The sequence below is a fragment of the Canis lupus genome, assembly GCF_048164855.1.
Source record: "Canis lupus baileyi chromosome 16 unlocalized genomic scaffold, mCanLup2.hap1 SUPER_16_unloc_1, whole genome shotgun sequence".
Lineage (NCBI taxonomy): Eukaryota > Metazoa > Chordata > Mammalia > Carnivora > Canidae > Canis > Canis lupus.
This window is the reverse complement of record NW_027326424.1, coordinates 1,594,363-1,621,163: the sequence shown is the minus strand read 5'-3', so window position 1 is coordinate 1,621,163 and position 26,801 is coordinate 1,594,363. Positions and strand designations below refer to the sequence as shown.

General features: G+C 41.8%; 1 protein-coding gene across 8 annotated transcripts in view; it reads left to right on the top strand.

Annotated features, from left to right (window-relative positions):
• The window catches only part of LOC140629521 (intermembrane lipid transfer protein VPS13D-like), a 245,136-nt gene that overhangs the window by 78,754 nt on the left and 139,581 nt on the right, over nucleotides 1-26,801 (top strand). For 5 of the 8 annotated variants that reach the window (XR_012027379.1, XM_072819040.1, XM_072819047.1 and 2 more), the window contains 12 exons: nucleotides 2,092-2,298; nucleotides 3,573-3,662; nucleotides 5,977-6,117; nucleotides 8,828-8,950; nucleotides 11,291-11,365; nucleotides 15,158-15,263; nucleotides 16,306-16,458; nucleotides 18,516-18,651; nucleotides 19,779-19,826; nucleotides 22,005-22,155; nucleotides 22,251-22,461; nucleotides 26,371-26,618. Coding sequence is in view for 7 of the 8 variants with exons in the window: in XM_072819040.1 (XP_072675141.1) it covers nucleotides 2,092-2,298; nucleotides 3,573-3,662; nucleotides 5,977-6,117; nucleotides 8,828-8,950; nucleotides 11,291-11,365; nucleotides 15,158-15,263; nucleotides 16,306-16,458; nucleotides 18,516-18,651; nucleotides 19,779-19,826; nucleotides 22,005-22,155; nucleotides 22,251-22,461; nucleotides 26,371-26,618 (1,689 nt within the window). In the remaining variant the exon portion in view is untranslated. The remainder of the gene's footprint in view (nucleotides 1-2,091; nucleotides 2,299-3,572; nucleotides 3,663-5,976; nucleotides 6,118-8,827; nucleotides 8,951-11,290; nucleotides 11,366-15,157; nucleotides 15,264-16,305; nucleotides 16,459-18,515; nucleotides 18,652-19,778; nucleotides 19,827-22,004; nucleotides 22,156-22,250; nucleotides 22,462-26,370; nucleotides 26,619-26,801) is intronic. The other 3 variants (XM_072819041.1, XM_072819044.1, XM_072819043.1) reach the window with 3 other exon arrangements.

Below are 26,801 nucleotides of genomic sequence, written 5' to 3'. Positions count from 1 at the left end.
TTAGCCAGTGTTCGGGGGTAGTGGTAGTGGTGGTGATACTGGTAGTTGTGCCCACTGAGCTCCCATATGCCTCAGCCTGAGTTTCCTGATTGAATCTTTGTAGCCCTTAAAGGTGGGCATTATTGTCCCAGCTCCAGGTAAGGAAACTGGCGCACATAGGTTAAGTAAACTGATCTGAGATCCCCCATTAGTGAGAGGCTAAGATGGGCTGAAAGCCAAGTCTGCCACTGTTCTCTCTGCTGCAGAGTACCCCCTTTCCTCCTCCCTCCATATTGCCCTTTCTCTTAAAACAGGAAGATAGAGCAAAAGCTGTGTCATTTCTAGTCTGCGCTTGCATGTACATTTCTCTACCTCTTTACATACTATGTAAATCCATACATATAAAGACACATGTACATATAATATTGTGTGTATGTTGGCAGATTATACTGCAAATACAATTTTATAACCTCTTTTACAGTACAATTTTGTTGAATTATAATTACAATACCAGAGTCTTCCCATGTCGTTAAAATTGTTTATAAATACTGAATTGTTTTATATTGACCTAATGATTTAACTATTCTTTGTTTTTCATTCATTAAATATTATACACTATTCTGTAACAAATATTTTCTGGTACGAACTTCTGTCTGTATCTTTTAGAATTTCCTTGGTGGAGGGCAGCCTGGTGGCTCAGTGGTTTAGCGCCACCTTTGGCCCAGGGCCTGATCCTGAAGACCCAGGATTGAGTCCCACGTCAGGCTCCCTGCATGGAGCCTGCTTCTCCCTCTGCCTGTGTCTCTGCCTCTCTCTCTCTCTGTGTTTCTCATGAATAAATAAAGTATTAAAAAAAAAAAATTTCCTTGATGGCCAGACCTAGTAGTATAAATATTGGCTCAAAGGGTATAGATAGATTTTTTAGACTTTTTACTCAACTTGGCAGATCTTCTAAAATGTTGTACCAGGTCAAACTCTAACCAGTTATGTGTGAAAATACTAGTCCTATCACACAGTTGTTCACATTAACTATTACCTTTTTCCTTCTGGAAAAAAAGAAAGGCGGATCTAGTTATCTTGCATTCCTTAGCTTTGTTTTTACCTAGGTGTCACTGTTAGTTTAATTATCTCAATACCCCATGGTGTTTACATTTTCTATTCTTTTATCTCTTTAACACAACATTTCTTTTTAATTTCTAAGAGCTTTTATGGTTTTTGTTAATTTTTATTTCTTTAGTACTTCTTAAGTCATTCCATTAGTCACAAAAATGATAACAAGAACTAAAGTTAGTAGAGCCTCTATATGTTCCAGGCTCTGCTTGTAGGAGAACTTTACTTGTACTTGTCTGTTTCCTCCTTGTGGCAGCCCTGTGAGTGCATGCTGTCAGGCATAGAGGCACTGTGTAAATTGCTCAAGATCCAACATCTTCTAGGTGCTGGAATCAGAAGCCACACCATCTTTCTCTAGAGCCTATGCCCTTAACCATTTACCCCTGTGCGGTGCACTGGATTCTGGTAATTTATAAATATGGGATTGCATTGTTTTCCTTTGCTTTTTTAGCTTTAGCAGTCTGGTAGTGTTCAGGGGACTATTATTTTAACTGTTGTATATTACACACATGCACTTCTCATTGCTGTCTGTTCTCAAGGAATTTGTGACCAGTTGAGAAGAGGAAGTATGTACAGATTAAGACATTTGAGAACAGTCACAAAGTAGCACATCAGTACGTACAAAGTACAAAACTACACAGCAACAATTACATACTTCCCTACTCAGTGACATCTAGAATTTGGACCCTATCTTCTCCTCTCCTCTCCTTCGTCAGATGTCATACTAGTGGAGGGATGGCTCCTGGAGGCATTTTGAACTAAATCATGAAGGATGGTGAACTTGAGTGGAATGTGTGTGCAAGGGGTCTTCATTCTTTTTGCTTAGAAGTAGACTTCCTATATGATGCCAGGTTTTTTCTTCTTTTTTAAGTTTAAGAGTACATCTGGGAGCAGGGTTCTCTTGGGCTGTCCAGTAGGTCCCTTAACACTTTATTTCCCCTATGAGCTGCTTCAGTGTCTGTAAAAACTGGCTGAACTGATCACCTTTAAATTTTCTTGAAGGCCAACTGAAAAAGGCGGCAAGTTGGTTGTTTAAGAATGCCGAACCTCTGAAATCTCTTTCTCTGGGTACGAGTGGCCGCGAGAGCCAGGGGCCTATGGCGGCGCGGCTCATTTCTGGAGTGGAGGTGAAAGCCGAAAGCGTGTGCATCTGCTTCATCGACGACTGCATGGATTGTGACGTCCCTCTGGCTGAGCTCACCTTTTCCCGTGAGTGTTTTCCGAATGTTCACATTCATCTTGAAGATTTGCGGTTATTGCCGAGTTATTTGGGGGCCCGTCTTCTTTTTCTTCTTTTTCATTTTTCTTTTGGGTGTGTGTGTGTGTGTGTGTGTGTGTGATGTTCATGCTCCCCACTTAGTAGTACTATGGGTGAAATTTAGTTAATTGTTTTACATATGTTTTTCATTATTTGTATTTTAAAGAAATGTCTATGTATTTGCCATATGTGGCCTTCAGCCTCCAGTTTGGAAATAATAGACATTGTCATTGATGAAATTTCTGTTATATTAACAGCTCTAGCTAAATAATTCCTGATGTCTCCTTTTTGTTTATCTTTGTATGTATCTAAAGACTGTAATGAGTCCTGTTATTAGAGGTGTTTAAAAGATAAGCTCAGAAAATGCTCTGCTCTATGTTTGAAAAGGAAGTGCACAGAATCTTAGACTGTTCACCTCAGAGAGCTGTCCGTAAGGGCCCTGAGAGCCGTCCGTCAGTAGTGGGGCAAGAGGACGAGGACCTCTCCCTCAGCCATGTCATCACAGGCAGTGTTAGATGGGGCTTCTGTGGAGAGTACAGGAAATCTCACCACTGGGTTCACTTTCAATTTTCCACTTTTTCAACCTTGCTGGCCTCTTTTTACTTCAAGGAAAGATCTGTCCTGGGGATTAAGTTTGACCTTCTGTCCACGGGAGAAGCTTCCTGTTCCCTGTGCTTCAAGCCCCACAAGGGCCACTTGATTGAGAGTAATAGCTGGAATTTTGCCCGAGTGTCTTCTGCAGGGAATAATTACTTCTTATTTTTCTATGGTAACCTTAAAATTTTGAGCTAATATTCCTCAGGACATAACTGCTCTTACCAGCCTGCCTCCTGATTTTCAGATATTCAGGGCAAAATATGTTTTTTTATGTTCCTGCACACTTCAGATGCACCGAGGTGCCTGGGTGCCGGGGCTGGGCTGGGAAGGGAAGGAGGCAGAGGAGGCCTTTGCCTCAGGCACGACATGGAAAGGGGTGCCAAGAGACTCAGGAATGAAGACAAATAACACTTTAACACAGTGTTGTTTTGTTTTTTTTTTTTTTTTTAAATCACAGTTCATGGAGAAAACCCATGATGAACAAAATATCAAAATTTTGTGTGCTTTCCTATGAGGTCATTAGTATCAGGTAGGATTAGTGTCTGTCTCTTTGCTGAGACTTAATCCAAGAAAGAAAGTTCTGGTTGTTCTTGCCTGGCAGCTGCTATAACATATGCTTCCTTTGCAGGTCTGACTTTTCTGCAGCATGTAAGAACTAGCCCTGAAGGGTACGCCCACTTCACCCTCTCCGGAGATTATTACAACCGTGCCCTGTCAGGTCAGTACCTAACATAAGTGATCGTGGGATTTAAAACCCACACTTTAATTATTTGCCTGGGTCTACCTCTACATAAATTTTGCATGAGGGGAGGGAGGCGGGGCCAGGCAGGGAAAGGTGAAACACAAGTGACTGCATAGGCACAAAAGATACAGATTTTTTTTTCCCCTAACATATCTGATATGTTGCAACTGAGTTATTTAAAAACAAGTTTTCCTAGTTAGTTCTTTTCAGTGCTAGAGTTTGGGTCATTCTAGAACATGAGATTGCTCAGGAGCAAAGAATCATTTGGCCCTGACAGAAGCTAAATTTCAAGGGAGATTTCTGCCCATAAGCATTTTAAACTTCAAGCCTCCTTCCTCCTTGCTGGACCTGTTTCATTAAAAGCATACTGAATCAGTGATAATGTACAACCTGCCATGCCCTACTCGCTCAAGCAAAATACAGTTGATCAGAGCAGGTGATTATGGAATCTGGATAATAATGCAAAAACGTTTTCAGGTTTCTTTCCTTCCACTGGAAGGATCAAGGTAAGGGCCCATACACACGGACATTCAGGAGGCATCATAAACCAGGGCTGAGCAGTTTGAGTGTGAACTTTGCCTTAAGATATTTCTTAGTAGGTGTGGACAGAATAGAGCCATACGGCCTGAGGCTTAGACCCCAGAGTGACTGCTCCCTCTGATTTCAGTGGAGAATGAAGTGTCATCAGTTGTGCTGCTGCAGATGGTTCTAGAGTGTATGTTAGTTAGCATTTTTTTAACTGTTGAACATGTTTAACTTGAGAATACTGACCGAAGTCTTACTAGTTGAGGGAGACTCTTATGGGGCATATGGAAGCCATTTTTCTGAGAATCATTCATTTTCCCAGAGCAAATCTTACTTTTAAAGTCCTATGAACACTTTTAGGTCACTAAAGGTCAAGTAGTGCGAAGGGACGAATGTATCTACTTATTGCTACATATTGGGTTGGATTTCTGTTGGTCAAGAGGCTGATCTGTGACTGATGGAGTATTATAGTTAGAAAACTTAAAAATGAACTGTCTTGAAAAGTTGAGTCTTTAAAACCATGGAGAGGTACCATTTTTCTCACCTAGCACGCTGGCAGAAATTAAGTGTGACTCTACTATGAGCCACAGAACTCTAACTGCTTGCCATTAGAACTGTAAGTTGGTACAAGCACTTTGGAAAACAATCTGATGTGCAGCAGGGTTAAGTATAAGCATACTCCACAGCCCAGCAGTATACTTCTAGGTCTGTACCCCAGAGGATCCCAAGCCCCCGTGGTAGTATTCTTCCTATAGCTATAAATCTGTAGGCTCAAGGGAATATTTCACAGAAGTAGAATGAATACAGATTGTGGTGTGGTCATAAGCAGATTACAATTCACTGGGGAAAATAAATGTGCCACAGCTATGTGGCAGCGATACGAGTGAGTCTCAGAGGCACGTGGTCGGGCAAAAATAGAAACTTGCAGAAGAAAAAAAAAAAGAAACTTGCAGAAGAACATGTATGGCAGGATTCCATTTACATAAAGATCCCCCATAGGACAGACTCACCACTATGTTCTGGAGACACGCATGTATCTGTGTGGTAAAACTATAAAAAAAGAGCAAGGAAATGAATAAAACTCCAAACTAATGTTTACTTGGAGTTGGGTGGAAGAGGGTTGGTGGGAAGGGAGCTGACATGGGAGAGTGGCACTCAGGGACTTCAGAGGAACTAAGGATTTTCTATTTCTTAAGCTGAATAGTGGCTACATGAGTGCTTGTAGTAATTTTATTCTTTAAACCATACATATGTGTTGTTTTCATTCTTTTTTGTACACAGGATATTTGAAGATTAGAAACTTGAAAAACTTAAGTGAATGAATTTCCAATTATGCTCTACCTATTTATTCAACCAGTGGGTTCTTAACATAAGCAGGAGAATCAAATTTAATGGAATTTAATGGTTACTTCAGCCACTGAGAGCACTTTTCCATCCTGAGTCTGAGACTCCTTTTTCTATTTTGAGTGGATCAAAAGCAGGTCCTCCCTGCTCTTTAATAGCGAGGGTATATATCCTCTGTGCCTTTCTTCCTCCCACCTTGGAGACCCTGGGGCATGTGTCTGTCCTTCCACTCACATCCTCTAGACAGCACAGACATCTGTGGGGTGACCTGTAGCTAAAGATGGTGCTTTCGCTGTGAATCACGTTGGAAATAGAAAGCTATTAAGCCAGAGTTTGTCCTTGCTGAGCATTTGTGAACAGCGTTCCCCTCTAAACTCTTGATATCTGCCTAACAGATGTCTTCCTTCCTGTGTTCTTGTAGGCTGGGAGCCATTTATCGAGCCATGGCCATGCTCTGTATCCTGGCAACAACAGGCAGCTAGTCGCCTCCACCCTCCCCGACTGAAGCTGGAAGCCAAGGCCAAACCCCGCTTGGATATCAACATCACTTCTGTACTGATTGGTGAGTGGAAAGTTGTGTCTAGAAGACTGATACCTTTCTGTACTGCAGTCTTTTGTCTAGAAGACTGTTGACCCTGGTTTAGCAGATATCTGAGCCCACATTGGACATCACCCATTCACCGGGGCTGCTCTCCTGATAAACCCCAGCCTAGCTCATGGTTCTTTTCATCCCATTGCTCCAGAGTTGGCATCTTGTATTAATGCTGTTAGTGATCAACCAAGAGCTGAGACTGTTGGGAAACATAACTCTCTCTCTGTTTGGGATGAATCTTCTCCCTGATGATGCTTGGTCACAGGTTTTTCTTAAATATCTGAGAAGTGAGTATAGATTCCCTTCTTTCAGGCTACTCCTACACAGAATAATTCTTAAAAGGTATAATTTTGACCTTGTCTTTACAGTAGGATAAATTGCCTGTACTATTTCCTATCAAGTCATCATGTTGACCTGACTCTGAAAATCACTGGGTTGAAGGGTTGCCAAGCTAATGGTGTGTGTTCTTAATGTTTTTTGAAAACACTGAAACGTACATTCCTGGATTCACTGTAGTGAGTCGGAACCACTCTGTGCTTGTATTTATATCATCTAAGAGAAAAGTAACATTCTCATAACAGTCAGGTGTTGCCTGCCTTTGCTGTGAAAACCCACTCTATTTGAATCATTGATCTACATGGTCTGATTTTTGGTAATACTGGGTTATCTGAGTGATAACACTACTGCAAATCTGTGAACTTTCTTTAGTGGATGTGATTGAGGCTCATAGGATATCCATTGGCTTATTTTGTGTCATAATAAGATGCAGAAAACGTATAGTGAAATGAGATGGTAAGTTTATTGATTCCAAAGTTTTATTTTTTTTTTTCGTTTTATTTTTTTTTATTTTTTTAATTTTTATTTATGATAGTCACAGAGAGAGAGAGAGAGAGAGAGAGAGAGGCAGGCAGAGACACAGGCAGAGGGAGAAGCAGGCTCCATGCACCGGGAGCCCGACGTGGGATTCGATCCTGGGTCTCCAGGATCGCGCCCTGGGCCAAAGGCAGGCGCCAAACCGCTGCGCCACCCAGGGATCCCTGATTCCAAAGTTTTAAAACCACTGTTTGACATTAACGGATTTCATTCATTAAATTTGCCCAATTAACCTCATGATCGTTCTGTACTGTATTATTTTGATACTATGTTATTTCTTATATAATGTGTTCATCTGGAAATTTAGATAAAGTTTAGCATAGCTTTTTGGAAAGCTGTAATAAACAAGACCTTAAAAGAGGTTTATTGATATTTCTGATGAGCATCTATTTAAAAATGTCTTCCAAAAAAAAAAAAAAAAAGAAAATGTCTTCCAAAAGGCATTCTTTTCTGTAGTAAAGCTGTTTTTTTTTAAAATCTCCAATTCCTTATTTCTTTCTTTTTTCTTTTTGAAAGATTTTGTTTATTTATTCATGAGAGAGAGGCAGAGACACAGGCAGAGGGAGAAGCAGGCTCCATGTGGGACTTGATTCCGGATCCCAGATCACGCCCTGAGCCAAAGGTAGACGTTTAACTGCTGAGCTCCCCAGGTGTCCCGTCCAATTCCCTATTCCTAATGCTGTGCTGAAACCCAGAAATATTACTGTGACCCCTTAGCGTTTAAATAAGTCTTACATATAGCCAACTATTGGAACCGCAAACTGGAGATCAACAAGTTTTGTTCTACAAAGTATCTTACCTTAACTAGTAGAAAAGGTCTTTCTCCAGGGATGGTGCATCAATTATTTTGTTAACCTGCCCTTCCCATTATATTTCCCTTCTAAAAATAGTAGAACCACTCCTGGAGAACTGTCCACTGGATTTCCGCTTCCTGAGATATTCGTAGTCTTTTTTTTTTTTTTTTTTTTTAAGATTTTATTTATTTATTCATGAGAGACACAGAGAGGCAGAGACACAGGCAGAGGGAGAAGCAGGCTCCATGCAGGGAGCCGGATGTGGGACTCGATCATGGGACTCCAAGATCACACCTTGGTCCAAAAGCAGGCTCTAAACCGCTGAGCCACCCAGGGATCCCTGATATTGGTAGTCTTTAATAGCCTCCTCACTGGTTTTTCTGTCTTGAAACTCTGCCCCCTTAGCATAGCATAGCATAGCATAACATAGCAAACCCTTCACAAACTACTTCCCTTTTCTAGACTGCTTTGCTGTGTCCCTATCCCAGTATGTTGGGCCAGAGTCACACTACATTATTCATTGTTCCCTAAAAGGGCTATGTACTTTCATGTCTTTAAAATCTTTGCATATGCTGTTCTCTTGGCCTGGAATGTCCCCGTATCCCTAATCCCATTGGTAAACTTTTGATCTCTAACCTCTGCTCATTCCTCTCGACCCAGAACAAAAGTCCCCATATCTCGGAAGATTCCCGTGGACCTTGGTGTGGACTCTCCCACTTCTGTCAAAGCAGAATAAATCTTCCCCTGTTCTGTGCTCCCGTAGAATTTTATTTATGTCTTTATTTTAGCTCCTTCCACTTTATGGTTTTGTGGTGATAGTTGTTTGGCTAACATTGATTTCTTTCAGTGGAGCATGAGTTCTCCAGGGGACAGACTTTCTGAGAACCTAGCATAGCGCCGAGCACGCAGTAAGGCATTCAACAAAAGCTTGTTTTGCTGAATTGAAATTATTTGACTCAAACCCTCAATCTTTTCTATTTCCGTTCTTAATATCTTTGGGGAATTCTTTCTAGACCAGTATGTAAGTACCAAGGAATCGTGGATGGCAGATTACTGTAAACAGGACAAGGAAATAGATTCAACCTCAGCAGAAGACTGGATGGGCTCTTCAGTGGATCCTCCATGCTTTGGACAAAGTAAGATTTTTCTCTACAAATGTCTGACTAAATCACAGTTGACCAACACAGCCATGTTTCATTGAGAAATCCAAATAGAATCATCATTTTCTGTGAAAACAAAACAAAACAAAAAGCAACCTGTAGGATATTCTGTCTTGTGTAGTTCTATTCTAATCTTTGCAGGAGACACTTTTCTGGCACAAGGTACTGAACTTTTAATATGGGCTCTAATTCCCCCTTTGTGGGAGAGAAAAGATCTGCGATAGTTTTCTAAATTCTAGTAACATTGCATACGAGCTGGTACTTCTGAAACACAGCAAGATCAGCCACTGGTTGGTGTGTTTAACTTGGCAAAACTTCCCAGTTGATTTGGACTTTCTGATTGGATATTACAAACTGTCTTTTCAGCTTTCTAAATCTAGAGGTGCAGAGTGTGGATATATTCTTGAAGGGAGGACCGGCAGGAGCCCATATGGAAGAAATTGTTAAAAGGAGGGCTCCGTATTGTTCATAAAGCAGAAAAGAATTGAATGCCCAGCCTTTTGAAGAATGAGCAGTCCGTTTGTTCTCTCTTAACGATGTTTTCTTTCCTTATTTAATGCCCTACCATGGAGCTCTGATTTCCTTAGAGCAGGGGGTACTGTGGCGGCTAACCATGTGGCCCTTCATTTCTCCACAAGCCATTGTCCTCCAAATTCAACTCAGCCTAGCTCTGTCCGGGTGGTTTCTTTGGGGAGTCTTGGCTGGACTTCACATAGCTCACAAATGCTTAAATATTCCCTCTGGTCTGCAAACATGTCACGGGAAGATGGATTTTCTGAGTTTATGAAGTATTTGAACTGGTGCGTCTGTCCTCAGGGTGTAGAAGTGGACCGTCTGCCTTGCACTTCCAGAAGGAGGACAAGGAAATGTCAGCTACGTTTGTTCTCTGTATTCCCAGGCCGTTGCTTCTGAGTCTCCAGGTCATTGCTCAGGAGCCAGGGCTTTTCAGATATCATCAGCTTCAATTCTGGCTCCTCCTCTAACCTTCCCAATTTGTGTGTTAAAAGAATGTACAGTCTACCCAGAAGACTCTGTATAACCTTTGTAATATGCAGTGTGTCCTAGAGAGTATGTTGCATACAAGGGGATTGAGATACAGACTCAGTGTAAACATAAGGAAGGCCTAATCTTCAGGATTCTGCTGAAGGATTTTCTTTGTCTCCACCCCTCCACCTTTAAAAAAAAAAATTTTCTCCTCTTTCTTTGTAGTTAATAAGCTGCCTTATCTGTGTTGAATGCCAATACCAAATTAAAGCTGGATTTTTATTTACCTATAGATTTTTATGGTTACCTAGGCTGCAGGGGTATATCTTTTAAATTAGACATAAGTGAATATACCTGAATTTCCAAATCTCCTTTCCTGTTGAATGTTCCTGGGCAACACCACATGTGACAGATGAGATTGTATTCTTTTAACAGGTCTACTAAATTAACTGTGGGGAATTTGTTTCGAAAGTCAGTAGACTTGCACCTTGTTGAACCGATCACATCTTTCAGTTCCTGTTGATGAACATTTAGTTACAGTCCCCACAAATTTGTGCATTTCATTCAGGCCAGCTTCAAAATGATCCCTTGAAAGAGAGATTCTTTTTTTTTTTTTTGAGAGGCAGGCTCCCTGCAGGGAGCCCGATGTGGGACTCTATCCCAGGACCCAGGGTCACGCCCTGAGCCGGAGGCAGACGTTCAACCGCTGGGTGGCACAGCACCTTAGAAAGTTCAGTAGTTTTGTACTCAAAGGACATTTAATGGAAATACCAAATGTAAGTGTTCTAAAAACTTCCATGTTTAATTTATAATCTAAGTAATACTATGAGGTAACCCCTTGGTGGAGACTGTTTAAACTTGGAATGCACATTGACTCTTTCCCTTGAAATTTCGAAACCTCTGGGGGATTAGCATTCTGCTGCCACTGCCTTTCCAAATTGGGATGGAGCCACTGCCACCCTCGTCTGTGCTGGTCGGTCTTGGTAACTTTTCCATGCCATTTAAGAGCATACATACTTTAAGTGAAAAGTCCTCAAAAGGCTTGTCATTTCTGTTAAAGAGAATCTTGACGATGTTTTCTTTCCCTAGTCCAGAAAAACAGGAGCATGCTACTGTGACACATCCTCCACAGTAAAAGCCAGCATAAAAATATCTTGCTCACTTTGTCAATACTTTCTTAGCTCTTAGCAATCAGTGAAGGGAACGATCCTGTAACTGCATGATGCTCGCTATTTTTATAATGTACTCTTTTTGTGCTTATGTTTTGGAAGTGGGTCTTCTTATTCGCTTTATTTATTCTTACCCTCTAACTTTGTCTTTCCTGTCTACCAGGCCTCCCCCTTGTCTACCTTAGAACTAGGAGTACAGCCAGTCTGACTAACCTAGAGCACCAGATCTATGCTAGAGGTACAGTATAGCCAAGCGAGGGCTTGTTTTATTTTCCTATTTGAAGAACTGCCTTGTACACTAAATTTCTGTGAATGGGAGCTGAATGGGATATCCCAGGTTTGAGTACTCTGCTTTATTTTTTTTTTAATTTATTTTATTTTATTTATTTATGATAGTCACATAGAGAGAGAGAGAGAGGCAGAGACATAGGCAGAGGGAGAAGCACGCTCCATGCACCGGGAGCCTGACGTGGGATTTGATCCCGGGTCTCCAGGATCGCGCCCTGGGCCAAAGGCAGGCGCCAAACCGCTGCGCCACCCAGGGATCTAGTACTCTGCTTTAATAGCAAGGAAGACCACTTCAGACTGATGAATAGAGTGACACCTTTTATCAGGAGCAGGTGATGTGCGTCTTCCCTCTCTCCTAACTCTCCACGCTGTGGAATCAACTCCATGGTATATGGTGCAGAAATACCCAGTGTCTGGGGTGATTTCTCTTTTTGAAAAATAAGAAAATGGAGGAAAGCCACCCTCCCTCAGGCAGTGCTGCAGGTCTTTGTTTATAGAATCCTTAGTGAACATTTATTCTTACAGCGATGCAAGGGGCTCTGTGGAGTAGAAGCTGCCGTGACCAGGAATTGAGCTAAGAAAAAATTTACCAGTAAATATTTGCAAAGACACAAACCTTGGTTTCTTTAGCTATAAATTGAAGTGCTTCAGAGATAGGAAATGAAATGTGCCTCATTTCTGTCTCTGACCCTTTAAGTTTCCAAGAATTTGACTAAGAAGTCAATATGATAGAGAACACCTTAAACCTCCAGGAATGGGAATCCCACGATGTTCATTCCTTCACTTGTTTGAAGGAGTGTGATTTAATCGGAATGATTTATGTCTGTACTTGGCAAACACCAGGTCCTGCCAGGGTCATGATATATTGTGTAAAAAAGACCGTTTGAGCTTCCTCTACCAGGAGTTTGGAACAGGGATGTTCATACATGGAGGCAGTACAAGGGTCTTTCCTGCAAGGTTTTACCAAGATGGATGTGGAGGGGGAGGGTTCACAAAGGAAGCCTGTGATCCCATCTTCATTTATTAATAGATTTAGACGCTCAGCTTTTCTGCATCTGTTATTTAATCTTTCAGGCTAAGTAGCCTGGGCGCCTTCCTGATGAGGGAGACGGAGTAATTTGCCTTTGTTCACATGACCAGCTGGTAGCAGGCCTGGGACTTTAATCTGTTTCTTATGATTTACAAACCAGGTCCTTTCTGATAGACTGGACGCTTACATGGCGTGGAGACCTGCACTGTTTATAAGGGCCACATTGCTCTGTGAAACCAGCCCAGCAGGGTAGCAATTCCCTCAGCTGTCTGAAACCCAAGTTGGACTTGAGGAGCCCTCTATTCTCTTGGCCTATCAAGGAATGAGGTCTGCTCACTAGAGGCAGATTTTCTGGGGCCACCAGGGAATACTGCTCTCTTGGATGGACTTGGGAATGTTGTTCCCTGGTGCTGTGCCAAAGACAAGTATGCAGTTGACTCGGGCTCCAGTGTGGGAGGTGTCGGATTTGTCCCCTGGTGTCGGGTTTGGATTCGTGAGCACTGCATGTTAGTTATTCTCAGAGGCGCGCGCTGCTGCGGTCTGTGCTGGTGGGTGTGATCAACCCACGAAGCTTGGGGACCTAAGCAGTGTGCTGACCCCGGCTGCTTCATTCCAGAGTGACATACTTGTGACTGTCTTTATATGGACGCCTAGCACTTTCTCCTGTATTGCAGTGTGATCAAAGCAATTTGCCACCTGTTCTTTTTAAATCTAATTTGCAAATGGAAACTTACAGTCTGGCTCACAGTGGGATATGAAAGCACATCTGGCTTCTTTTCCTCCTGGGTCCTTTATCTGCTGTAATAAAGCAGCTTTCTCATGCACTCCTGGAGAGGGAGGTGCCTTTCAAGGTGGCACAATAAGCCCTGTTTACCCTGCAGACAGCTCTTAAATCTTTTACTCCCCCTCTGCTCTTGTCACCAGCCTCACAGCTACTCCTTGATTTTGTACTTGATGTCATTTTTTTTTTTTAAAAGCCAACCTTGCGAACCAAGTGAAGTCATTGGCATGAGAAATGGGTCTATTCTAGGTGGTTTTCCATGAGATGTTCTAGGAGATTATCATCGGAAGTATGTGGGGTATCTCTAAAGACTAACCACAGAATTGTAGGGACACCCTGCAGATCACATGTTTGTTTTATCGGATCACCATTTCTCAGATTCCCTTGAGCCATTGTCCTTAGCAAAACAGAACTTGCCTTAGCTTGAAATTGCTTGTTTTTGCAGCATTTATAGTACTAGCTTCTGAAAACTTTAGGAGGCACAAAGGAGAAGAAAAGAAAGTGATTACTTTTTAAAAGCCAGTTCCTGACTTTTATGGTCCTGGCCCAGGCCTTATTCTGGCGGTGGGAGAAGGCAGGGTCTGTTGCAGTTTACCTTCTTGTTTTGCTGACAGGAAACATGTGGACCTGTAAGGTGTGTTTAATTTTGCTCTAGAGTTCTCGTCGGGCAGTTGTGGTCACCTTTAGATGTCATTTTGCATGGCTGTGGACCACTGGGTCCCGGTGTTGCTCAGCCTGTCCTTGCGCTTTAAAGCTGGGCGCACAGTTTGTGGGTGGTGCCCGTGAGGCGTGAGCGCATGGCCGGTGCCTTTGGGGTTCTGTCTCCACCTGCTCTCAGTGTGACCCACCGACCCACGGGACCTTGGTAAGAGGAGCCGTGTCATACCTCATGGCCGGGCAGTGGTGCCGGCAGAAGGATCTCAAGGCAGCCTGGATGCTGGAAACCCATTTCTGGCCGCATGGTCTCTTGCTTCTCTGTTTTCTTAGAATGGTTATAGTCAGGTCTCTGGGATTTGGTTACTTGCAGTTTTGGATCAGTCAGTGTTTCTTTCCAGTTTCCCTGATTAGAAGCGATTTTATGAAAAGAAACCCTACTTTATGCCCCTTTTGTAGAAGCCCTAGTTCCTACCTAGTAGCAGACAGTGGTGGTATCTATGTTAAAAAATGAGCTTAAAATTTCATTTAAAAAGTTTTTGGATACTATACTTCTGATCCTCCAGGGAAGGGGAAGAAAGTATTAGTTTAAGAGAATAAAAAAGAGTGGTTTTTTAAAGATTTTATTATTTATTTATGAGAGACACAGAATGAGAGATGCAGAGACACAGGCAGAGAGGAGCAGGCTCCCTGCGGGGATCCTAGGATTCCAGGATCACGCCCTGGGCTGAAGGCAGATGCTCAACCACTGAGCCCACCACGTGTTCCTGAAAAACGTGTTCTTTCTTTTGTTAAAATATGCATAACATGACAGAAGTATAGCTTTTATGGAAAGGGAGGCTGTTAACGGGCAGGCGTTTTGGACAAAGTGTGAGTGTGTATGTGCACTGTATCTTGCTATGGTTGGGGTCACTCGCTGAGAATATATTCCTCGGGGCTTGTGGGGGTCCATCTCCCTCTGCTGATAGCAGCCAGTTAGGGCCTGGTTGAGGTTAGCTCTCCTGAGGTAAGGTTCACTAGAATCGTGGGAGGATTGGGGGCTGGGAGTAGTCCCACATCACAGCTAGCTGGTGCAGGGACCGCCACCATGTAGCAGACAGCAGACAACTTGGAGATCCCATATGTCCCACTGACACCTGTGGCGGCGCCGTGTCTGTGGCCGCCACCATCCGCCCCTCTGCAGGAGAGGCAGTCGGGGCACTGCGCGTGGGTCTGGGGAGGGTCTCTGCCACGCACGGAGAGGCCTGTGCTAACAGCCTTCCTCTGTTTGCCTGTAGCAGAGGTGAAGACCCCCAAGCGCCGGCAACCATTCGTCCCTTTTGCTCTGAGGAACCACACGGGCTGCACTTTGTGGTTTGCCACCCTGACCACCACACCCACCAGGTAAGGCACGCCGAATAGGTCACCCTGAGCCGTCTCTGCCACCAAAGGCTCCTGAGTGCCAGCCCAGCACAAGGTGGGCCCCTTCAAGAAGCTCTTAGGATTATAGTTGAATTAATAACTTGCCGTCTTGTTGAAATTTATGACAGAGGTGGAATCTGCAGCCAGAGAAGTAGATCTCAAGTCTGAAATGTCCCAATTATGACCCTGACCCTGGGGTCACATTATGTTTAAGCTAAAAGTCAAGCAAATTAAGGATGTGAGTAGGAAGTGGGAAGGAAAAGTCATCCCATCTTTTCTCCTCCGTTCTCACCACTACCCCCTTTTAAAAGAAGCTGTATGTGGTAGTTAAACCAAACATCCTGCACTTTTCTTCCAAGACAGCTTTGAAAACACCTCCCATATTATCCTCACCAAGAATTATCTTCAAACCTAAAACAGTTCATGGCAGATGGAAGTGGGTGGAGTTTGGAGAACAAAAGAGCATTTACCTGGGCCTAGTGAGGATGTTCTCTATCAGCTGCCTGCCTGCCTAGACCTTGGCTCTACCCTCGGGGTACATGCTGATCTTTCCAGTTTAGGGAATGAGAGGTGCATGAAGTAAATAACAGAATTGGCCAATTTGAAGCCACATTTCTCCTGCTTCCACTAAGTATGGTAATGCCCCTGAGGAGGTGTTTTTTTTTTTTTTTTTAAAGCAGTTTAGGTCTGTTACATTCCAGATAGTAACTTAAAAACTACTTTTTAAAACTCCTGACTGTGTTTACCTGTATTTACGTCCCGATATGTACTGGACTCACTCGCTTGCTGGAGTAAGTGGTGGAGCAGTGTTAGCTTTCAGCTGTTTCTCAAGCTTTACTGAGGCTGTGATTGTCCCAGAGATGACTGCAGTTACCTCTTAGGTCATCCTGGTAGCCAGGCTCCCTGGGCTTCTGATGGGGATTGAGGTCCAGGAGGGGCTTCTGCACCCCCAGCATGGAGCTCCGGGTGAGAGGGAGTTGAGAGAGAAAGACGGCCAAGCTGGTGTTGTGTGATTTGGTTCCAGGGCTGCGCTGTCCCACAGTGGGAGTCCAGGGCTCGTCCCAGAAGGGAATGGAACATTTCTTGATGATGCTCACAATGTTAGTGAGTGGCGGGAAGTTCTCACGGGCGAAGAGATTCCCTTTGAATTCGAAGCAAGAGGAAAGCTAAGACACAGGTAAGGTGTGGTTCATTCTTTTCCTCCCCCCAAAATATACTGGGTAGATCTCTCTATTACAAGAGATTGTCCCTAGTATTTTGCCCTTTCCCTTGCCTTTGTTAATGATTTTAATGTTTGGTTTTGAAAAGCTATTTAGAAAACCAGTGTTTCCTTCTGCTATCTTGGGAATACACTTCTTTCATTAACAGTCCCTTTATTTGACATGAGGGATGATGGCCAGTGTGTTGCCCCTAATTTGAGGGATGTGCAGATGACGACACTCAAGTTCACTCAAGTTGTATACAAGCCTGGTTTTCAGGATGTAGTGGCGACATGGTTTCTTATGTTTTTACTTTATTTGAACGTTACTATGGTTGACACACAATGTTACATTAGTTTCAGGTATACAACATAGTGGTGTGGCAGCTCTACATTATCCTATGTTTGCTGCAAGTGTGACTACTGCCTGTCACCCTGCAGCACTATTACAGTGCCACCGACTGTATTCCTCATGCTGTACCTTTTCTCCTCGTGACTTGCTCACCTCATAACTGGAATGACATGCTATTCTTAAAAGGTTGTCAAAGCATGTTGATTTTGGTTTTAAGATGTGCGTGTGCTACATAGCACTTTCAGCAAGCAGGTGGGTTCAGGCAGCAGGGCCAGTCATGCTAAGAAATTCTGATTCTAAGAGGATAACAGTGACTCATCGAGGGAGACTGCCAGTTGGTCACTGTTGAAACAGCCAGGCAAAGGATTGGACTAAACACGAAAGAAGGTCTGTCTGGTTATGAGAGGTCCTAAAATGCCTTTTTTGCAGACATGTTTAAGGGGAAGGGCAATCCAGTGGATGGCGATAGGGTGAGACACTTGCATGTGAGCCTCCTATCCATTGTCAAGCAGAGCTGAAGTATCAGAGCTCGGCTTCGGCCGTCTGGCCTTATGCTTTCATGACGCTTTAAGTCTTTGTGTGCAAAGCTGCTCCCAAGTGAAACAGCTCTTCCTTGCGCACAGCTCGGACCAGCACACATGATTCTCTAGTGGCCAGCGTCCCGCACTTGTGGGCCTCCCAGTGATTACATAGGAAGAATAGTTTATACAGTCACCGTGCTGGGCACACGTACCTGGAGCCACAACAGAATTTCCAGGGATGAGTGGTAAGCGTGTTCCTGTTCCACAAAGTTCCTGGAGAAGCTAATTATAGAACTGCTGGCTGTATTTCTTCATCAGCACTGCCTCCGTTGCGTCAGGAAGGGTTTGACCTCTTTGTCATTTCCGTTTTAGCATACATGTCTAGTAACCCATTTTAAGTCCCACTGTTCTGCTTGAATTCATCAAAATAAATGCCTTCTCTGGCTTTTCCCTCCTTGGCACACGGTGCCCCACTCCTTCCCTCCCCCTTTCCTGTCAGCCTTAAATCCAGTTCCCCATTTTGGGCTTCTGGCTTGAATTAGGCAAAATCTAAAATAGAATTAAATGTGCAATTTCCTCCTGTTCCTCCCGTTCTGCCCGCTGCCTTCTGCTCCAATTTCAGCCGAGCACTTCAGCCCTAAAGCTCTGAGGGCTTCGTCTCTCATAACCTGTCTGTAGGCGTATAGGACTGAAGCCAAACAACCGAGTGGGGTTCTGAGAGATGTAGGATTTTCAACAAGGGAACCAAGAAGAAAATGTCATTTTATGCATTTCCGAGAGTGTGGTTATATGATGAAATTGCTGGTACAACACTTTTACTGGCCCACTGGAATGCTTTTAGCTGACGTCATTATTTTATAGAGGTGGGGGTGGGGGTGGCGTGCGGAAAGGACCCCGGCATGTGCGCAGGATTTGCAGAGTTTGTACAAAGGGAGGGTAAATGCCAGTCTTGCTCGGGCTTTACAGATCTTGCACGTTTGTTTTAAGTATAACACCCAGTTAAAATATTCTCTTGATTTTTCTTGCATTAGGTAACCACCAAAAGGCTTAGCCAAGGGGATTTTTATATCGTTATATAGTAAATCAGATTTGACTCTTTGCTTCTACTTTCCTTCCCTTTTTAAGATCATGCTTAACATCCTTTCCCCTGTTCTGCCTCATAGACACACCCACGACCTCCGGATTCATCAGCTGCAAGTGAGAGTGAACGGCTGGGAGCAAGTGAGCCCGGTGTCCGTGGACAAAGTGGGGACATTTTTCCGCTATGCAGCACCCGATAAGAATTCATCTTCCTCTACGGTGTGTGGCTCTAAAATTGGTGTTTTAGGGCACAATCTTGCCCCAGCCATGTGCCCTTAAAGCCAGAGACTAGGACACTTCAGCCTGTAACCTCGCTCTGGTGAAATTGTCTTGTTCCTCATTTCCCCTGGCTCTAGGAAGAAGACACAAGATTATTTGGGGTCAGGCATAGGGATTCATAGTTGCTACATAGGTCAGCCACCAGTGGTTAATTTCAGTAGAAAAAAAGATAGAAAATTAGTGTTAACACATACTACCTCACCTGTGCAGACCCATTTCATACTCAGTTGGCCCAATTGGCAGTTTACTAATCTGCCAAACATGTGTTGGCTCTACTTCCGCATATTGTCATGCTTCCTTTGTATACGATATTCTTTATATTTCTTGTAATGCTGTTCCTTGATCCTTCTAGCTCTTGTCTCCAAATTCTGCTTTCTGGCATAAAGACCAATGTCCACTGTTACTCATTTTCTGATCACACACCCTTTCACACACCCTTGCCCTAATGTTACCCCAGCCTGCAGTTAGGGGTTGAGGGCCTACCTGAGGAGAGACGCAGGCGGCCTCCCTGTCTGGAACGCGCAGGTGGAGGCTGGCATCCTGGCTGCTGTAGTGGTCATGGGCGCTCTCACCCACTGCTTAGCCATACTTTGTAGGATTACATTCCTTACTGGGGAGCCAGTGATGCGTCAGAAAGTGCAGATTGGCAAAGACATCGTAGCTTTCCTTGTGTTCCCTTTATTGATGAAAAATATCCTCAGAGAACGCTGTTCCTTCCTCTTCTTCTCTTGGACCCTAAGTTTCGTAGAAAAGGAGACTTTCTTTCCAGATTACGTTCCTGCCTAAATTTATGTCTAGTCATGAAAGGACTAATTCTCCCCAGAGATAGATACCTTTCTGTTGTATTGTTGTGTCATGGAGAAATTCTGTATATTTGGAATGATTGAAAAATCAGTATTACATTTCTCGTATCCTCTAAGATAAGATGTTTTCTTTTCATGGCAGACCATACTTTACTAAGATTATTTATAAATCCTATTCTTACAAGCAAATTACGTTGTCATTGAATTTAATGATGCCTGTAATCTTAGGTCTGTGCTGACTCTGACTTTTGGATTCTTTCTTAGATTGGCAGCCCAAGCAGCAGAACGAATATTATTCATCCGCAGGTTTATGTGAGTATGATTTTCCTGTGTCTACTGAGTATATACACTGCACTTGAACCATACATTGATGTCCTAGTGATCACAGGACTTTATGACCTGTGTGTGATTGGAATTGATCTTTGTCCTTTCCTATTAACAATTTACCTTCCTTTTATAAGAACTTTCAAAGAAATATTTTCACTAACTTGGTATATTAGACTGTTACGGGGAGGAGGAGAAAATGCAAATGTTGTGGTCCAGGTTTCCCTTCTCTTATTTCCTTTTTCTTTTCTTTCTTTCTTTCTTTCTTTTTTTTTTTTTTTTTTTTTTTTGAGAAAGAGACAGCATGCGAGTATGTGGGGGGAGGGGTGAAGTGGGGAGGGACAGAGGGTGAGGGGGAGAGAGCATCTTAAGCAGGCTCCACACCTAGTGCGGAGCCCAAAGCAGGGCTTGATCTCACAACCTGGAGATCAAGACCTGAACCAAAATTGAGAGTTGGACGCTAAACTGTCTGAGCCACCCAGGCTCCCCCGTTTTTTCTTTTAAGTTAAAATATAAATGAACCCTATGCAGCTATGTGCATTTCCCGGATTTTGGTCCCAAGATTGTAAAAGTAAATAAGAATGAAAAATAGTAAGTTTTATTTCCATTTAGCTTTAGAAACCTCATCAGAGGATGATATTAAAAAACTGTCTTCAGAATTTTGCTTATAGTTTCTTCTTTCTGATGGTAGTAAGTTTTGAAATGTGAGATTTTTAAGTAAGCTTAGAGACAGCAGTGTCAAGATTTAAAATCATTCTTGGGCTTTGGCTCTCTTGGGGATTTACTAGGCTAGGTCAGTGGGAGCTTTGATATTTGTGCTGGGATTGTGTCCCTCTAAATACCCTCCAGAAAATGACAGTTTGCCTTTTCACTGGGATTTCATGGACGTCTTGATTCAAAACGAGCTCTTCGTTTTATTGTGCATTAGGTCGGTTTCCACATACTGTTTGTTTTAATAAAAATGTTGGTAGTAGGAAAAGCTTGGATGTGGTGTCATTTGTTTCTCCATAAAAACAGCATTGTCAGTATGTTCTGAACACATTCAAAGAATGATAATTGCAGAAACCTTCTCTTTGGAGTACCTGATGTGGAGTTTGATACTTAAAAAACAAAAAAAAACTTCCCTGGCATTTGCTAGTAGAATGAAACGTGTGTTGAATGTCTGAATGAACATGTGGAAACAGAAAGTAGTGGCTGTAGCCCAAGACCAAAAATAAATTATTTCCCTCCACTCTGTTAAGTTTTGGAGCCTCGGTGTCCTGTTTGTGAAAGAGCAATTACTGAACAAAGCTGAAAAAGTTGCAGAGAAAGAGAAGTTTGATTTTTAAAGTCCTTTGAAAAACAAATGTTGTTTTTTCTGCAGGCGTGTCAACGAGCGGTGTATGGGTCTAGAGAGTAATTTTTATGACATTTAGGGGGAAAAAGTAATTATTGTTCCTGTGAAAGGCATACCAGTACAGACAGCTCTTTCTTACACACTCTCTGGATTTTACAAAGACAAGTTCTAACCTCAGAAGACTTCCTTCTGTTTTTCTGTGTGTGTTGGGCAGTATCCAGCCCATTGTTAGCGTTCAAGGAGTGTTTCTCACTTTAATGTTAATCTGGGAGAGAAATACCACAGAAGGTAAATCATTTTATGTTCTGCAAAGTCCTACCCCAGTGTTTCTAAACGTTTAGTTGCTTTGGATGATCTTTATTCCCCTCCAGTAGAGTTGAAAACAAGCCTCGTTCACAGTTTCCATATAAGGGCTGATGTGTAGGAACCCAAGGGCATTGTGAATGAAGGGTAATTTCCAGCAGACAGTTTCTTATCAAATTGCAGGAAGTTTGGAAGATTTAATAGGTTATTATGGGTCTTAGTTACTTTATAATGTGTCTAGAGGCCTAAGACTGATTTTTCTTTGTGACACATTTTGTGATACCACATCTGAGTAGAGTATCTGTTTTTCTAGAAATGTTTAGAATTGGCTGTTTTAACAGTGTGTATCTATAGCATATTCACTTCTATTAAAGATGAATGGTTTTAGGGCTTAATGACTAATTTCACTGAAGGGTTCTAGTAATAATAAGATGCTTTTGATTTAGGCACTCTGGTTGGTATTGTTGTATTTTGTGTGTTTTTTCAAGAGCACAGCTATGACACTTTTATTCCTGTGTTTTTTGCAGTTCTCTTCACTCCCACCTGTCCGGGTGGTCTTTGCTGTGACAATGGAGGGCAGTGCTCGGAAAGTAATCACTGTCCGATCTGCCCTCATTGTGAAGAACAGGCTTGAGACACCAATGGAACTAAGACTGGATAGCCCATCAGCTCCAGACAGTGAGTTTTGCCATGGTCTTCCTTTATCTTGAGAGGGTCAAACTTTTGGGTGGAAGACCATTCCCTAAAGATGCTGACCCTTTTTTCTGTGGCAGAGCCTGTGGTGCTTCCCGCGATCATGCCCGGGGATTCATTTGCTGTACCTTTACATCTCACTTCTTGGCGGCTACAGGCCCGGCCTAAAGGATTGGGTGTATTTTTCTGTAAGGCTCCTATTCACTGGACCAATGTAGTGAAGGCTGCAGAGGTTAGCAGCAGCAAACGAGAATGCCACTCTATGGACTTGGACAAAAGCCGATTCTTCAGGTATGCACAACACTGCAATGGCGTGTAAATTTTCCTTTTTAAAAAGATATTCATTCTCTCTCTGAGGACTCTTAGTGATTCAGTTGTGCTCGTTTAAAACCCTAAAGTTCTTATTCCTTAAGTTCTTATGTTAGAGCTTATAAGGCTTCGAGGGTTAATCTTTGGTGGGTATGCGACTGTTGCTTATCATCTGATATTTATGGGAGAAGCAACCAGCAAGCACACTACTCACAAGATAAGAAACTTGTATGTGTGCATCAGCATAAAAAGAGGACATGCAGAGAGGGAAGTAAAAAGTATTAGCCAGTACCTATTTCTAAATTGAGACTCAGAATCTTGGGGGTGGAAGTTTTTCAAATGACAGATTTCAAAGGAATTTGGAGGAAGGCTCATGCACCTAGTACTGACTTGCCTTGGGGACCTTAACAAAATTATCTAATCATTGAGACTCTTGTTTTCCCCTTCTGAAGCATATAGGTAGTACATTTCTAGATTCAATGTTGGAAAAAACACTGGATTGGTATTGTTCAATCCTTCTAAACTTAGACTTTAAACTTACTTAGATCAGAGACTATCAGCTTTAGTTTTCTCTTTAGTGAAGACAGGCATTCATTTACTTTAAACTTCTAGAAGAGGTGCAAGAATAATGTAAAGAATTCTAGTATGCCCTTTACCCTGATTGGCCAGTGGTTAATGGACTGAAGGGAGAAATGAATAAATACGCAGCCATAATGGAGTGTTTAACAGTTTCCTATCAATGATTTATAAAAACAAACATCAAAGATTTGAATAGTGCTGTCCATCAGTGTATGTCATAATTGGCATTTATAAAGCACTTTAACAACTCCAGATCGTATACTCACTTCAAGTATATATGGAATAATTATCAAGAGAGACCATCTACTGGGCCATAACACAAAGATCAATAAATATTAAAAGAATTGAAACCATACACAATAAATCTCATCACAATAGGATTAAACTGGGCATCAGTAACAGTAAGATGCCTGTAAAATCCCTAAATATTTGGAAATGAAACATTAGATTTCTAAATAACCCAAGGGTCAAAAAAGAAATCACAAAGGAAATTAAAAATATTTTGAACTGAACAATAATAACAACTAGACATTAAAATGTGGGGGAAGCAGCAAAAGCTGTTCTATAGAGGAATGTATAGGTTTTGTGTTTTGTGGTTTTTTTGAGAAATGTGTAGCTTTTAATGCTCTTATAAGAAAATAAGGAAGATGGAAAATCACTGGTCTAAGCTTCTGCCTTAAGGTAGAAAAGGAAGAGCACATTAAAACAAACAAATAGAGAAAGAACCTGATAAAAGTAAATGTGGAAATCAATGAAATAGAAAACAAACAATAGAGAAAAATTAGCAGTGTCAAGTTGGCCTTTTGAAAAGATTAATAAATTTGATAAATAATAAGATTGATCAAGGAGAAAAGAGAACATACAGATTACTGATAGAAGGAATGAAAAGAGGAGACATTATTATAGATTCTATAGACATTAAAAGGAGACTCTACGAATAATTTTATACAAATTCCACTCTGGAATGACAGATTTCTTAAAAAAGATGATCAAAACTGACCCAATGAAGAAACAGAAAATCCAAATAGTCCAATATCTCTTAAAGAAATTAATTTTTCGGGGATCCCTGGGTGGCACAGCGGTTTAGCGCCTGCCTTTGGCCCAGGGCGTGATCCTGGAGACCCGGTATCGAATCCCACGTCAGGCTCCCGGTGCATGGAGCCTGCTTCTCCCTCTGCCTATGTCTCTGCCTCTCTCTCTCTCTCTGTGTGACTATCATAAATAAATGAAAAAAAAATTAAAAAAAAAAAAGAAATCAATTTTTCAATAAAAAGCCTTCCCAGAATAAAGACTCTAGGTCCACATGGCTCCACCAGTGAGTTCGCCAGACATTTTAAGAAGAAATAGCACCAGTTCAAGTCTTTTGGAAAGCAGAGCAGGAGGAAACAGTTCCTATTCATTTTATGAGGCCACATATACCTGATACCAAAACTGACATATATATTATTGAATAAAGAGAGAGAGGGAACTATAAACCAATATTTCCCCAAGAGATACAAAAATTCTGTTTTTTTTTTTTTTTTTAAGATTTTATTTATTCATGAGAGACACAGAGAGAAAGGCAGAGACACAGGCAGAGGGAGAAGCAGGCTCCATGCAGGGAGCCCAGCGTGGGACTTGATCCCGGGTGTTCAGGATCACGCCCTGGGCTGAAGGCAGTGCTAAACCGCTGAGCCACTGGGGCTGCCCGAGATACAAAAATTCTTAACAAAATATTACCAAATAGAAATCCAGCAAGTGAGGTTTATTTTAGGAATGTAAGATTATATTAACATTTGAAAATTGATAAATGTAACTTCCCATATTAACCCAAAAAGACTAAAAGAAAAAACCCATCAGATTATCTCATTAAATGCCAAACAAACAAACAAACAAACAAACAAAAAAGCACTTGATAAAATTCAACACCCAGTACAGGCAGCTGTACTCGGCAAATGAGGAACCGAAAAGAATTTTTTCAGTTTGTTTAAGGACATCTGTTATAAACCTACAGAAACCTACAGCTACCGTCATACTTAATGGTGAAACCTTAAACTTTTTTTCCTTGAGATTGAGAACCAGCCACTCCATATGATATTGCCATAGTAGTCCTAGCTGTTGCAATAAGGATAAACAGGAAATTGAGAAAGCTTAAAGATCTGAAAAGAACTAAAACAATATATGCAAATGACACATATATATAGAGAACCATAGACTACATAGGAAAATTATGAGGCTTCATAAATTTATCAAGATTTCAGGATTTGAGATCAACCTACAGAAATCAATTGTATTCTTTTTTTTTCTTTTTCTTTCTTTTTTTTTTTTTTTTTTTAGGATTTTTATTTATTTGAGAGAGACAGAGATAGTGACAGAAAGAGTACAAGCTAGGAGGAGAGGGAGAAGCAGACTCCCAGCTGAGCAGGAAATCCAACACAGGGTTCCATCCCAGGACTCTGGGGTCATGACCTGATCCAAAGGCAGACGCTCAACTGCCTGAGCCACCCAGGCGCTCCTCAATTGTATTCTTATATTCTAGCCATGAACAATTGGAAATTAAAATAATGCTACTTACAGTAGCATCAAAAATCATAATTACCCAGAACTCAATCTAAGGAATTATGTACCAGTTCTCTATGCCAGAAATGACAAAACCTTGTCAAGAGATAGTAAAGAAAACCCAATAACTAAGTGGAAAGATAACCAAGTTCATGGATTGGAAGACTCGATATTGTTAGGATTTCCATGCTCACTAAATTGATATGAAGATACAACCCAGTTGGCTATCTGCAACCCAATTAGCCATCAACAGGATGATGAATAAATAAAAAGCGGTATATTCATCCATTGGCATGTGGATCAAATTACTGATGCATACAACAGCTCAACTGTATCTTGTAGAAACTCCATGTGACACAAAAAAACCAGACAGAGAGTGGTATATACTGTATTGTTCTATTTACGTGCAGTTCAAGAACAGGTTCAACCAATCTATAAGTGTGGTAAGTGTCAGACAGTGGTTGCGTCTTTGTTGGGAGAGGATATGGACTGGAAAGGGATGGGAGGGTACTTTCTGGAGTGAAAAATTGTATAACTGGTTTTGGGTAGCAGTTAGGTATACATATTTGTCAAAACTCACCAAACTGAACATTTAAAATTATCCATTTTATTGTGATTTAATTATACCTCAGTATATGTGTTTGGATTGAAAATTGCAAATATCTTAACTGAATTACTGAACCATGTTTACATTATGCTTTCTCATACTCCACTAAGAAAAAATTCAAGTTCTTTATTTAGGCCAATGGTTTTTACAGTATTTTGTCTTCATAGGTTTTGTGTGGCCATAAAGAAGGAGAATTACCCGGATTATATGCCCTCAAACATATTTTCTGACAGTGCAAAACAGATCTTCAGACAACCTGGGCATACCATATATCTCCTGTCAACTGTGGTCATCTGCAACTTGCTACCTTGTGAACTTGACTTTTATGTTAAAGGGATGCCAATTAATGGGACTCTGAAACCTGGCAAAGAGGTGGCCCTCCACACAGCTGATACATCCCAGAACATTGAACTGGGTGAGGGTTTAGTCAAAGAATCATTGGGTGGTAATTCTATGGGAATGTCACTAAATGTTTTGTGATCATTTGATAAAGATTTTAGAGAAATTACAGCACATATGATGTGTCAGTAACCCTGCTCAAGGGATTTATTACGGTTAAAAAAAAAAAAAACTTCTTAGACAATTATCAAAAGAAAAA